Genomic DNA, 14785 nt, shown 5'->3' on the forward strand with positions numbered 1-14785 from the left:
TATATATATATATATATATATATATGTGTTATATGGGTTGCATATGTGTGAATATACATTCACTATATATATAATCCATTCTGATATATAGTAGACGTACATTTATATATATATATATATATATATAATATGTACACTCTACATACTTTATATACTATATATGTATATATACATACATATGTGTGTGAATATATATATATGCATACATGCGCACATTGTGTGTGTGTGTGTGTGTGTAATTGTGTATACAGTTGTCTTACCTAATCCACAGGGGATACTTCCAAGATCCCCAGTGGATGCCTGAAACCACAGATAATACCAAACCCTACATATACTGTTTATTCCTATTCATACATACCTATGATAAAGTTTAATTTATAAATCAGGGCCAATAAGAGATTGATAATAACTATTAATAAAATAGAACAATTATTACAATATACTATAATAAAAGTTCTGTGCATATGGTCTTTCTCTCTCTGAACATACCTTATTGTACTATACTCCCTCTTCTCATGATGATGTGAGATGATAAAATGTCTATGTGCTGAGATGAAGTGAGGTGAATGACATAGACATTGTGATGTAGCGTTAGGCTGCTTTGACCTTCTGATGATATATAAGGAGAATCCTCTGCTTCCAGAGAAGAGTGGTTGACTGTGGGTAACACTGACACCATGGCAAGTGAAACCGTGGATAAGGGGGGAACAAGTCTCTCTGTCTCTGTCTTTCGGAGACAGAGTTAATCTGAGAGACAGAGACAGACAGACAGAGAGAGTATATACTGTGTGTGTGTGAGAGAGAGAGAGAGAGAGAGAGATCATACACATACACACACTGTATGGTCCATTATAGTCCCCTGTTAATATACAGATTCCTTATCCTTTGAGGCCAGCTAATGGTTTTCAGATAATGAGACTGAATGGCACATCTGAACATTCTGGACCAAAGAGCATTAATGCAGCCGCCACACTGCAAATGCTCTTCGCCAGTGAATGCTCTGTCATGAAATCCTGAGTGGAGTGTGTTCTGCAAATTGTGTTGTTTACTCTGTTGGGATCTCTCCTGTCATTTATTTTGTGCTCTGGTGAACAATTCGAGTCATAATGACTGACAAATTGTGCAAGCGATAGTGCTGGGTCTGTCATAAAGAAACAAAGAAGGAGCCTTAAGCTGGAAGTTAAAATGCACTGTTTTACCATGGCTTGAGGCTTTTTCCAAGAAAATGGAAACCGTGTTAAAGACTAGTAGGCCCTCGGGAGCTAGTTCAAGTCTTTTGACATTATGAGGGGTGTTATAGGTATCTCTTCAACCTGGGAGAATTGACCAGGTATGGTCAAGTATGTCAGAGCTTAAAGGATTTCAAGAGAGTTATGATTGGCAGTGCAGTACCTCCAAAGGGATTTTGTTAAAATGACCCCCTAAAATATTGATCCATCATGTGTTTCTAGGGTTCCTCTCTCCCATCCATCACCCCTTCCCTCTGCTCTCCAGTTAAACAGAGTATGCTTGTCTATTGCTCTGTATTCACTTAACTTTATTATCTAATCCTTACTTCAAATTAAGATATACTAGATTTAGGTTTTATGTGTTTCTTGCTTTTACTAGCCTTTTCTTAAGTGAGAAAGATAGTCGTGATTTCTTTTCATTTGAAGCGTTTTTTCTTAAATAGAGAAACATCGATTCAGCTGTACATTAGAATCAATATCCAGGGGCAGGAAAGAGCACCAGCAGTTTGAAAGGTCCCCAGGTAACTCTAATGCACAACCAGGATTAAGGATCACTACTCAGTAGAAGATATATGCCTACTTATCATCTAAGGGGTTGATATTTCACTTGGAACACATTCAAACATATGAAAAGCTTCCCCAGATGACTGATTATTTTACACTATTTCCCTCTCCCCCAGTTGAGAATTCATTTTCAAATGAATTTAGATAATGGTATCTGACAATTTGGCCCAGAACTCTCCTGTGGGAGGGATATACTATAAAGACTGTGGGTTTTGGTGCTCATTTAGAGAATAAATATTTATTGAGCTTACATGGAATGACTTGCTCTACACCAACTCTGTCCTTTCCTTTGAATGTTGAATTAGGGTTGCTTTTTGAGGAGATTAAAGCTGATTCACCTAAAGCCCAGACATCTCTGTATTTGACAAGGGGTGATGGGGTAAGGATCCAGTAGTTCTGTGTACTTAGGAAAACCAGGAAGCTTAGCAACTATCAGAGGAGAGCTTTATGGCTCTGCAGCAGGTGATGTACACAGGTACCTTCGGTAATGATTAACCCCAGTCTGAATTGATGCTCCATGATGGGAAAATGACACCCAGCACCTGTGTGAAGCTTCTGCACTAGTTTCTACTCCAAAATCCTACAGAAAACATTTGTTTTTTCTCTATAGGTTCGAACCAGTGTCCTACCTGAACATAAGGATCCCCTGCCAGAGGTTGGGGTAAGTGGTTTTTTTTATCTTTCCAAAAGGTACACACAGCACTTCTAAGTTAAATCATTTGGATTTTCACTGGCCTTCTGCTGTCTGATGGCCGAAAAATGAAATTGTGTTAAATTAACAGGGTGTGACCATGCAAGGGGGCACATATTTGGCGAATTGTATAGAGTTCATTTCTTGTCTCTCGAAAATTATCCCCAGATGAACTCATATTTTGTTTCACTGGATAGAGATGAATCGAGAAATTGTCCTGCAGGTAGCTGGGATGCAATTTGGAACCAACATTCCTGGAACAACAGAGGGCCAGGGAGATTGCTGATGTGGGCTCGACTGCTTCAGGAAGGAGGCAGAGAACTAATTACCTGAAAGACTGTGCTGTTTTCTGCTTCCTGCTGCTTAAACACTGCAATGCAACTCACAACAGTAGCTGCCACCAAAGTGCAGGCCGGTGTTGCAGAATTCCTGCTGCATCTGAGCCATTGCATCTGCAGCTTTTAGAAATCGGAAAAGCGGAAGGATAATAGGTGCTTTTTGCTTAGACAAGCCTAGAGTAGGTGGTGACAACTCCTGAAAAGATAGCCCAGCAGGCTGAGTCCCTGGGATCTGTGCAGAGAGGATGAAAAAGCCTAGAAATAAGTTGAGTCTATAGAGGCCATGGGACTGAGCCAACTGAAAGACCTATTTGAAATCCCCAGAAATCCTACAGGCAACTGACAACCTTCTCCCAGTTGATATGTGGAGCAGAGTACTGTATGCCGATCATTTCCTCACTAGCAACAGCCACTATCTGAACCTGCCAAGAAAGCCCTCCAAATATGTGCACCAAAGAGTGAGTTGAATTGATGGAGAAGAATGTCAGCCATGTCTGACATTCTGATCGGGAAGGAGAAGGAAAAGGGCACTCTGTGCTCTCTCATGCCTAACACAAGCTTCTGGTTTCTTCCTGGGGACATGTTCTCTTTTACTAGAGTGAATCTTCATGCTTTGTTTTCTGCAAACCTTCAAACCTCTTGTGCTGCCCAGACTATGCTTAGTTTCTCCAGAGTGACTAGCAAGTTCTTCCCAGCCTCAGGCCCTTCACTGCTGCAGGCCCCAGGACCCTTTTCCCGCCCAGTGCTGTTCCTCCCCTGCTCAGGGCTCAGGGCTCTGTTCACAGCCTTTGGGTTGTGACCACCTCAGGTGCACTCCTTTTAACTGGAACCTCCATCGCAAGCTCTCATCACACCCTTAGTACTTGCTTCTGAAAACAAGACCTTTTGAAATTTTAACTATCAACTGAATGCATTATTTTATAAGGAATTTTATTTTTTTTTTTGAGATTCCAGAAAGATGAGCTAGTTTAATTTATTTTTCCTCTTCTAACCCTTCATCCCCACAACTGCTCAGTGTTAAATCCCCCTCGCTTGAAGCTTTAGTGACATCTTGGGCTAGTTATGTAAATTTCCCTGTTTTTTCTCTCATTCAAGTTCTTGAAATATATCCTATTCATTTTAAAACTTGAGTTCCTTCTCTGAGTTTAATTGTTTTCTTCTCCCCCCCTCCCCCATCACTTCCCACTATGGGGTAGACATCTCTGTTCCTCTAGCAACTTGTAGTGGAAGGGGAGCATAGTCCGATTCTCACATGAGTCCTGCCCTTTTCTCCTCTATTGCTCAATGTTGTGGCAAGGAGAAAGGAATGGGGAGAGGTTCCTTCTGTGCTTGCCCATGGTGAGGTTGTGGTTCCCTTTCTGCTGGTTTTGATATTTCTCAGGCTAGTGCTGCCTGTCAGCATGTGGCAGACATTGAAATGCTGTCTCTGTAATGAACACAACTATAGGTATTTCTGGAGACCTTGTAGGCTCCTTCCCATCACAGATTTCCCTACCATGGGGAATCTGGTTCTGGCTCAACCTTCTCCACTGCCCAGGCTCACCCGGTACGCTCTTGCTGCTAAGACTTACTTTTCTAGCATGTAATGCTTGCTTAGCTGCTTGCGGTGTTTTTTGGCCCTGATGAAACACACGTATGTATTTTCCATGCCACACAGAAGAGATGCAGGCTACCCCACTGGTGTTTCCTCTCTCAGTTCAGCCGTCTCTCTGCTGTCCCTTTCTACAAGCCCGACCAGCATCAGATGCTAGACAGTCCATGATTTTCAAAGGAGAGACAATCTCCAGTTCCTGATATAGTGGAGCCAAAGATGGTTTGGACACCCACAAGCTTAATAATTGATTTTTGGGGACCAGACCCCCGTGACTTTTTTTCTTTTTTTACTTTTTAAAGTTTATTTTTGTGAGAGAGAGAGTGCAAGCAGGGGAGAGGGAGAGAGTGAGAAAGAGAGAGAAGGAGAGAAAGAGAGAGAATTCGAAGCAGGCTCCAAGCTCTGAGCTGTCAGCACAGAGCCCGACGCGGAGCTTGAACTCATGAACCGCAAGATCATGACCTGAGCTGAAGTTGGACGCTTAACCAACTGAGCCACCCGGGCACCCCTCCCTTGACTTTAAGGTGTCTTCCTGAGTATGATATAACAAAGAAATTAGGCTCGGTTCTTAAATAGTACACCTTGTGAAATGCTCACTTTCCCTCTCTGCTAACACTACCTTTATATCAGCTGTGTGTGTCATGTTTACTAATAGGCCAGTTTCTGTAAACTGGCTTCTTTTTAAGCACTGTGAGGAGGTTGCTAACTCAGGCCACTAGAGGTTCTCTGAACTGACACTATGGTGCATTTGGTATAATGTCTTTGTGAGAGACTCAGCTATAATTCCTGGGTCAAAACAAAATTCTCAATTGACATTCTGTGGCATGCTAATTATATCAGTTAGGCATGCATTCAGAAGCAAGTAACCTAGCAAACAGAGGGTTGAAAGTAACAGACTCATTTTTTTCATGTTAGAAGAAGGTTTGGGGAAATTGCCCAAGACTGCAGCTACTCAAAAATGACTTCTAGCAACCACGTTCTATCTACCTTGCCGCTCCTCCTTTGTTAGAGTATTGTCCAGTCTAACCATTGCACCTTCAGGAATCACAGTCCAGATGGGGAGAAGACTGAAGGACAAAAGGCAGCTGACGCTGTTCCTTCAATTCTGGGAAACAGTAGCTTTTGGGGAAATTTCGATTGGTATACTGATACGTATCTCTCACTGAGAAGAGAGGAGTCCCTAAGCAGCAGGGAATCTCAGTACAATTCTCACTTAAACAATATCAAGGTGCTATTAGTAATACAAATGAGCAAACTAGGTATTACATGTTAGTAATGTCTGCCCAATCCTCCTACGTGTTAAACTCCATGATAGCAAAGAGCCTATGTATTTTGTTCACTCGAATAGCCCTACCTTTGTGCCTGGAAACTTGTAAATTATGATATATATACATATATGATATGTATGATATGCATTCTGTGTGTGTATCTCTCTCTCTTCCCCTCCCCTGCTCACACTCTGTCAACAATAAATAAATGTATATACATATATGATATATATATATATATATATATATATATATATATATATATATAGAATCAATTAGAAAGCATACCCTGATTTTGGTTTGCTAACCATCTTCAATTTTTTAGAACCACCAGAATAAAAGGGGGGAGACATCTAAAAATAATTGCAATAATATGTAAATTGTAATAATATGTAAAAATCTAGTATACTTTATGACACATCAGAACTCAATAAAATGGCAATTATATTGTAGAACTAAATCTCAAGCATAGTAAGAATGAGCCTAAATAAGAACAAATTAGCATGCTGTGGCGTGTCTAATACCCTCAGAGTACATGATAGTCCGGACAGAGAAGAATTACCACATCTTGCGTACCTATGAGGTACCCCTGGGTAATATTTATCTTATCGATTAATCCGCAGAATATTGCTTTGGGCACTGCAAAACGTGTCTGAGAGCTTTAGTTCTTGGCCAAGACTTTGTTCTCCCATTACAACATGCTAAGGACTCTAACCATTGACTACTCTGGTTAAAAAAGAGCTGAAAATTAGGGGCGACTGGGTGACTCAGTCAGTTGGGCGTCCAACTATGGCTCAGGTCATGATCTTGTGGTTTGTGAGTTCGAGCCCCATGTCGGGCTCTGTGCTGACAGCTCAGAGCCTGAAGCCTGCTTCAGATTTTGTGTCTCCCTCTCTCTCTGTTCCTCCCCTGCTCATGCTCTGTGTCTCTCTGTCTCTCAATAATAAGTAAACATTAAAAAAAATGAGCTGAAATACTTTATTATAAATAGTCCAAACATGTTCTATACATTTCTTTGCATTTTTAAGCAGCATCTTTTGGATGCACCCAGATCTTTTGTTGATGTCTTAGTGAACGAGATGCCAATCTGTGCTGAGACCTTTTGAGTTATATTCATAGGGAAGATGTAATTTTTAAATATATGACTTTACCCTAAAATGCTTTTTAATGTTTTCTTTGGACTGTTTATCAACTTTTAATAGATTTCCTCCCAAGTTTTGTTTTTCTTTCTGATGTCTTGTTTTCAGTGTGAATAGTTCATGTATCCTCTTTCCCTTTCTATTTGATGGGAAACCACGTAACCATATCTGTTAGGGTTGACAGTGAAGGAAAAGCACATGGAATATGAAAAAGGGCCTGTCCTATAAGTTATGTTTGGGAGACGTTGTATATTGGCCTCATGATATCAACTTCAAAGACCCTTTAAATTTGTGCCACAGTTCCTATGTATAGTTTTATTAGAATAGGCCAAAGTATGATTCTTATTGTTGATATATTCATTTAACCTCTAAACAATCACTTTTTAATGGAAATATTATATGTGCCACAGATGTGTGCCACATATGTAATTTTAAATTTTCTAGTAGACCATGCTTTTAAAAAAGTAAAAAGAAACAGGAAAAACTTATTTTAATGTGTTATTGAACCCAATATATGCAAAATGTAATCATTTCAAAGCATAATCACTATGTAAATTATTAATGCTATATTTCACATTCTTTTTTTCATACCACGTTGTGTAAATTTGATGTATATTCTACACTTAATACCACATCTCAGTTCAGCATAGCCACAAGCCTAATTCTACCCATTGGATAGTATAGCCCTACATAGTACTTGTAAATTGTAGTGTAAAGAAAACCTATACTTTGAGTAAAGGCTTTGTGAGATGAACATAGGTGATGGAGGTGTGGCCAGCTCACCGCAAGGTGTATGAGGTTGTACATCTTCTGGCCGTTTATATGGTACAGCTGGAGTCCCTGCAAGGGCTAATAGGATAAACTGTTTATTTGTATAGTCTCCATAGAGAGCAACCAGGGATTGAGGCAGATGCCCCACTTTTCTCCACGCTGCTTGATATCACTCTCCAGCCAGGTGAGTGATTAAAATTGTATATCAAGCAATTTAATGATCATCTGCTTTGGGTGCTTGCACCAGAATGATCATTGTGAGTGTTGTACTCTCACGAGCAGGCAGAAAAGGTCAGAACCACATGTTGTGCAGGCAGAGAGCCTGGCAGAGGGACAGGGAATTGCCGCCTGTCTTGGAAATAAGGCACAGTGTGACAGGGATAAAAGAATGATGGACTGAAAAGCAAGAAACCTGGATTCCAACTTGGCTTCTGCATATTAACTAGTTCTGGGACCATGTAGAAGCCAGGTTAACTTTTAAATTCCTATTTTCCCAACAGTGTACTAAGTGCTTTTCCTGGATTACTTTGATTCTCATTACTATAGCTATGAGAAAGATAGAGTTATCATAGGCAACTTTTTCATACAGCCATTAAGGCTGTCAGTGGTTTCATTTAAGACCACGTATTAGTAAGAAAGAAGACAGAGTAACAAGGCTAGACAATACCCATTAGTGGATAACCATTCTGGGGGCTGTGAGAGCCCAGATTTCCATTTTGAGGCAAAATAACTGATTTAGTATGACACTTTAGATCTCTGAGCTCCAACTCCAATGAGACTTAAATTTTTTTGTTTGTCTCTCGATTTTTTCCACTGATATTAGAGCTCTCAGTTTAAGACCTTTAAGATGAGGATTTTAGAAACAGCACTGAAGAAGAGATGGAAAATCTTGTTCCTTGAGTTATATTTGAAATATAAAAGTGTTTAAAGAACTTTCTCGCTAAGCAAAATAAGTCAGAGAAAAATAAATACCATATTATTTCACTCACATATGGAATTTAGGAAATAAAACTGATGAACATAGAGGAAGGGTAGGGGGAAAAAGAGTGAAGCAAACCATCAGAGAGTCTTAACTCTAGAGAACAAAGTGATGGTTGATGGAGGGAAGTAGGTGGGGGATGGGCTAGATTGGTGATGGGCATTAAGACTTGTGTTGAGCACTGGGTGTTGTATGTAAGTGATGAATCACTAAATTCTACTCCTGAAACCAATATTACACTATATGTTAACTAAAAAAAATGTTTTTAACATTTATTTATTATTGACAGAGTGCGAGCGGGGGGGAGGGGGTGGGACAGAGAAAGAGGGAGACACAGAATGCAAAGCAGGCTCCAGGCTCTGAGCTGTCAGCACAGAGCCTGACATGGAGCTTGAACCCACGAACTGTGAGATCATGATCTGAGCCGAAGTCAGACACTCAACCTACTGAGCCACCCAGGTGCCCCATATGTTAATGTTAACTAACTAGAATTTAAAAAAAAAAAATTAAAAAATTAAAAAATAAAATAAATAATTCTCTCAAATTCTATAGTTACGATTACAGTGACATCAAAGATAAAATAGCTTTATATTAAGTTATTTTTTTACATTAACATTAGTATGCTATTTTCCCTTCATGGGCATTTAGGTTTTAGAAACAGAGAAGACTATTTTCCTCTAATTAATTTACTCTTTTACAAGAGTCCAGTGAATATTCATGTAAATGAATGATGTGTTTTGCTTATATTGAGATGGAGCAAATACACACAAACTTCCTAGAAATTAAACATATAGGCAATTCCATTGTTAGCATTGCAGTTTGGAACAATTATACACTGTCTTCAGAAATTTCATTAATGTACTTTATGCAACATGTAGTCTCCATAATATAGTTATTTGTAGAATAAATACGGTAATACTTATATACCTAAATAACACCTCCTCTAGTTTGACATGTTTTTATAACAGTACTATAATGCCATTACCTAAATTAGCTTTTAGTAAGTTGTATGATTTCTGTAAAATCCCTTATCCTTTGAGATGAAGCATGTGGCAGCCAGTTATGATGGGAAGAAAGTTTGACTCATGGGCATTTTTCCTGGCCCACTTCAAGCCCTCACAGTGAAGCAGTAGGCATACCAGGCAACCCTCTGTTCTGGGCACTGGGCTTGGCTCACAGGCGGACAAGCCAACGTCCTCCTTCCACAGGATCTCTTGATCTGTGGACAGATGAGACATTCAGTGGCTGTGGTCACAAACTACTTGCAGCTGTGGCTCATGGTGTGTGTGTGTGTGTGTGTGTGTGTGTGTGTGTGTGTGTGTGTATAGCTATGTCTGAAAATAGCCCCTTCACCTGTCTCTCATTGCTACATTCCAGTCTGGAGCATTTTCTCCTTTTATTGATGAAGAGACCACGGTAACATTTATGACATGTGAAGTTTGTGTTTTTAATTCGAAAACCATCCATATCTTCAAAATCTCAAAAGAGAGAGAAAATAATTTGAAATTTTGAGGTGTCATGAAATCTGTTATCAGTTAAGAGTTTTCTTGGAGTGAAGAGAGAGTGGGGAATAGGAGTTTAAAAACCCTGATAATCAGGGAAAGAGGAAGTGAGATAGACATCTATTTAAATGCAAAAGGCTGAAATGAAATTCACTACAACAATATACAGTCTGCCTACTAAAATTGTTTAGATTATCCATGTTTCAGTGAATTATAGTACTTTGTAAATATCTGCAGAAAGAGCATTCTAATATCCATATCTAATAGAGTGACTGACTTGAAAGCTAGTTTTTAAATCAGCCATTCATTCATTCATTCATTCATTCATTCATTTATTGTCAGTAAATATTCATCACATGCCTACCATGCACTAGGGAGGAGGAGTTTGTCAGAAAACAAAATAAAGCTCCTTGTGGAGCTTCAAATACACATATACCTCTTAAACTTCCTTTTCTGCTTTGACTCACTCATTTCATCACTCATTGACATCTCATCAGACCTTCTTTCCACAAATACTTTATTTTTTTAATGTTTAATTTGTGTGTGTATGTGTGAGAGAGAGAGAGAGAGGGAGGGAGAGAGAGAATATGCAGGGAAGGGGCAGAGAAAGAGAGAGAGAGAGAGAAAGAGAATGAGAGAGAGAATTCCAAGCAGGCTCCATGCTATCAGCATGGAGCCTGACGTGGGCCTCAATCTCTGTTTTCACCTAACACTCTTCATCGAATAATTCAGTCTTGTGTTCTTCTGGCTTTGGTGACTTGGTGTCTAAACCAGCTTTTTGAGTTTCAAGTTAATTAATTGGGTTTATTGTTACTAACATAGAGGCATCTCCAACTTTAGAGCTGAGTTGTGTTTCAAATGTTTGCATCTGAGTGTTTTGAAAGAATTCTAAATTAGAGCTTTGAAAAGAGGGAGAAAAATTCAGACCTGAAGCTTTTCTTTCTTACACTTTTCATACATAGAAGGCTGCCTTCTATGTATGAAATAACCACACACTTTTCTCTGAAAAGATACAATTGTCCTCAGACTACTTACGTCCAGGCTCTCATTCTAGAGCAGCCTGGCAACAGACATATGAACAGAGAATGCTCTCGAAGATGCAGTTTTGACTTCTTGTAGAGTTTTACAATGTGTGAGGCAGCAATGGCCTAGATAATAATATGGGTTTGATGTTTTCATGTTTACTTCTTGACCTTGAGGGGAAAACGAGAAATACTATTTATGGTATACCATAATATTGTGACTTTTAAATCAGAAGTAGCCAGGAATATTAAAAAGAGATGGAAGATTTTTATCCTGGAAAAGAAAAACCAATTTAGAGTTTTATTCTTTGCATTATGAGCCAAAGAGTGTAGGAAGTAGATATTCATAGATAGTCAACAGCCAGTATGATAGGTTAAAAAAGCAATTTTAGAAAATGTAACTGAATAAGCACCTTTCTTTTTTGTGTGTTGGAATGAAATTGTCCCATGCTAGAAATAACAAAGGAAACAAATGCTTTTAAACATTGCTGTGATGGGGGAGAAATGTAGCATTTCTATTTATAACTTGTACAGAGTCCCACATAAAAATAGCTCCAACTACCAGATTTGCTCATATCTGGAATACAAAGTTGTTGCTGCCAGTGACTTGAGGAATTCTAATAAGAACGAGGACGGCATTGGTAAATGTTAAAAGTTTATCATTTTTTCTTCTAGCCCAGTTTTTTTCATAGGCGAAGAAAATTAGTTCCTAGAAAAGTCCTGGCTTCTGCACTATACATTTTGTTACGTCCCAGGCTATTGGTCTCTTTGTTTTTAGTGAAAAGGATACATGTGCACCCTAGACTTCACCCCCTGAGAAGGATATATTGTTGTATCTGTCAGTGAGGACTGTATCTCTGCATATGAAATATTTGTCAGGCTAATGGTTTTAACGTTTCATTCTTTTGAAGACTAGGTTTGTCTGATTGGTGTGCCGGTAAAAATATTAAGGACTTCTGAAGTTAACGAAAAGCATTCTTTCTTATTTTCAGAGAAGTTTCCTGGGCTATGCCAGTTTTAAAGTGGGGGAGCTACTGAAGTCAAAGGAGCAGCTGCTGGCCCTGAGCCTGAGGTGAGTCCTTTGTCTGCAGAAATGCTGCAAAGCAAATAGCCTATGGTATTTATTGAAGGATGTTTGGGCTTAAAAGTCCCAATTCTTACAGATGTTTAGATGTCAGCTCTCAGATGGCTTAACATTCGCCACAGCAGCAAGTTATAGGGAAACAGCAATTATTCAAGTTCACGCTCAAGTTCATGGTTCACATTGTCAAAGGTTTTCAGCCCTTATAGGGGAAAAAAAATTACACGATCATTAAAGTAATCAAATTCTTTCATAGTAAGAATAGAAATGATGAGCACGTTATTAAGTAATTTTTCTAGTACTTATTAAAATGTTCCTTTTTAAGTCAAGTAACTTTCTAGGTTTGAAATATGTTTGTTAGTGGCAACATTGCAAATTTATGATAATAGAGGAAATGTTCATTATTCTCTTTTTTTAAGCTTATTTTGTTGCTATACTGTTAAATATAAAACATAAGTTAAAACAGATTCAAAGAGGCAGTAGATCAGATCTAATTTTGAGTATTAGTACAATTTGTTTGGGTATAGAAGATGAAACAACCATCTTTAGGAAGTTACATAGTATTTTAATGTTAAGAAGAGTATTAAATAGAATAAACATTTTTAAACTTCATTATAAATTCTAAACAATAGCATGTTGTTTTCTAACTGTATGATAGCTTCTATAATTATGAAAAATATCACCTTGCAATATTTGCAATAAAAAATATAAAAATTGTACAGAACACTATTTGTAAATCAGAAAATGCTCTCCTTTTTTTTTTTTAACATTTATTCATTTTTGAGAGAGAGAGAGAGACATGGAGAGAGACACGGAGAGAGACAGAGAACAAGTGGGGGAGGGGCAGAGAGAGAGGGAGACACAGAATCTGAAGTAGGCTCCAGGCTCTGAGCTGCTAGCGCAGAGCCTGACACAGGGCTTGAACTCATGAACTGGGAGATCATGACCTGAGCCAAAGTCAGATGCTTACCTGACTGAGCCACACAGGTGCCCCTGAAAATGCTCTTCTTTTGATGAAACATAGAGACTCCTCCCAAGGAGGAGACAATGCCTTAAGTGTGTTCGCCGTCTGCCTTGACCCACAAGGACCCACTTGTAACCAATTTATTTCAATAAAGATGCTGTGGCTTATGCTGGAATCTGTATTGCTGGCTGTCTCCTTTTCTGATTTTTCCTGATCCGCACAGCTTTGCATTTTGATTTAAGAGAGTATAAAGTAATGTAAAGTAACTCATACTCATGCAGAAAAATAAGTGTTGATGGATTCTGATGAGACCATCATCTTCGCTCTCAGCTATGTCTCTTAAACATCCATGGTTTGGTTATTGTTGTTGTATTTTATTTGGGAAGACATTTTTAAGTCTTCATAGTTTTGTGGTGTTATTCCCAATAAAATGTTGCTGTGGTTATTTTCAGTTTGAAGTTTGTATGGCTTAGCTAAAATGTCTAGCTATCAATGTCACCAATACTCTAGAAAATCTGTGTTCACCCAAGTATTACTGGATTCATGGCATACGAAGTGAGGCATTAAGCTAATTTAGGAATGCTAGCAGACCATATGTTTTTTGGATGAGATGCATAGCACTTTATTCCTCCTTTTGCTGACTTACAAGCTGTAATATTGATTATATCATAACCGTCATTAACATCAGCACCACACTATACATTTAGACACAGCTCTTGAAATAGAAATGGGGACCACAAATGCTTAAATGAAAATTAATAAACACATATAATACCTTAGTGGTAGGATAGGAACAGAAGGGTCAAGTTTAGAGTACAACCATTTTAAGAAAAAGAAAAAAAGAATTAGAATAATTTCAGATTTAGATGAAATCAATACAAATTTCCACTTTTGGTTTTAATACTTCTGCTTAATACTCATTTGATTTTGACTGTATAAAAGGAAAACAAATTTAACAACAAAGGATTGAGTTTTCTAGAAAAAAATATTTTTTCAAAAATAATTTTGAAATGGCTAGGTTATTATTGTTTCCCTTTTTTGTGCTTTGCCAAATTTGTGAATTTCTCTCCCTGTGAACTAGACACCTTATAGACTTATCATAGCCTTTTGATTTCTGACACTTCATATTTTTTAATTCAGAGGTAATTCATCTTCTTTCCCCTGGCTCTGGGGTCTCTGAGATACTGTGCTAAAAGAACATTAGGTTAGGGATAAGAAGCATTGTTTTTTTGGTTGTTTGTTTTCTTTTGTTTTTAATAAGTCCTTTGCACTGACAACCTGAATTTTGTTCCTTTTCAATTCCAGTCATTATTTTTAAAGCAATAGAATTCTCAGATTTCTGTGAAACAAATTCACAAAAATAAATATACATTTATAGGAAATGTTCTTTGATGTAAGCTTCCAAAAAAAACCTGTGTAGTTTTGTTTCATTTTCACTGTCCCTTTGAGTTGTTTCTTATCAGATAATTCCAATTCCAAAACTCTCACTAGCTCCACAGAGCACCATAGTTTGTGGTTACTATGTCATTTGTGCTTTGAACTAGAATTTTTTAACTGAATTTGGAAATGAATTCTTTTTCCCACAGAAACTTCAAGGGGCAAGAAGTCTGTGTCTTATTTATACATTTAGACTCAAATTTCATGAA

At 38.2% G+C, this 14785-nt stretch overlaps 1 protein-coding gene across 12 annotated transcripts in view; it reads left to right on the plus strand.

The window, feature by feature from the left end:
* INPP4B (inositol polyphosphate-4-phosphatase type II B) overlaps positions 1–14785 on the plus strand; it is a 775173-nt gene that overhangs the window by 506602 nt on the left and 253786 nt on the right. For 10 of the 12 annotated variants that reach the window (XM_058721302.1, XM_058721291.1, XM_058721289.1 and 7 more), the window contains 2 exons: positions 2404–2454; positions 12087–12166. In XM_058721302.1, coding sequence (XP_058577285.1) covers positions 2404–2454; positions 12087–12166 — 131 coding nt within the window. Of the gene's footprint in view, positions 1–2403; positions 2455–3146; positions 3281–11644; positions 11736–12086; positions 12167–14785 lie in introns of those variants that run through there. The other 2 variants (XM_058721299.1, XM_058721300.1) reach the window with 2 other exon arrangements.

Source organism: Neofelis nebulosa, chromosome 3, assembly GCF_028018385.1.
Source record: "Neofelis nebulosa isolate mNeoNeb1 chromosome 3, mNeoNeb1.pri, whole genome shotgun sequence".
Taxonomy (NCBI): Eukaryota; Metazoa; Chordata; class Mammalia; order Carnivora; family Felidae; genus Neofelis; species Neofelis nebulosa.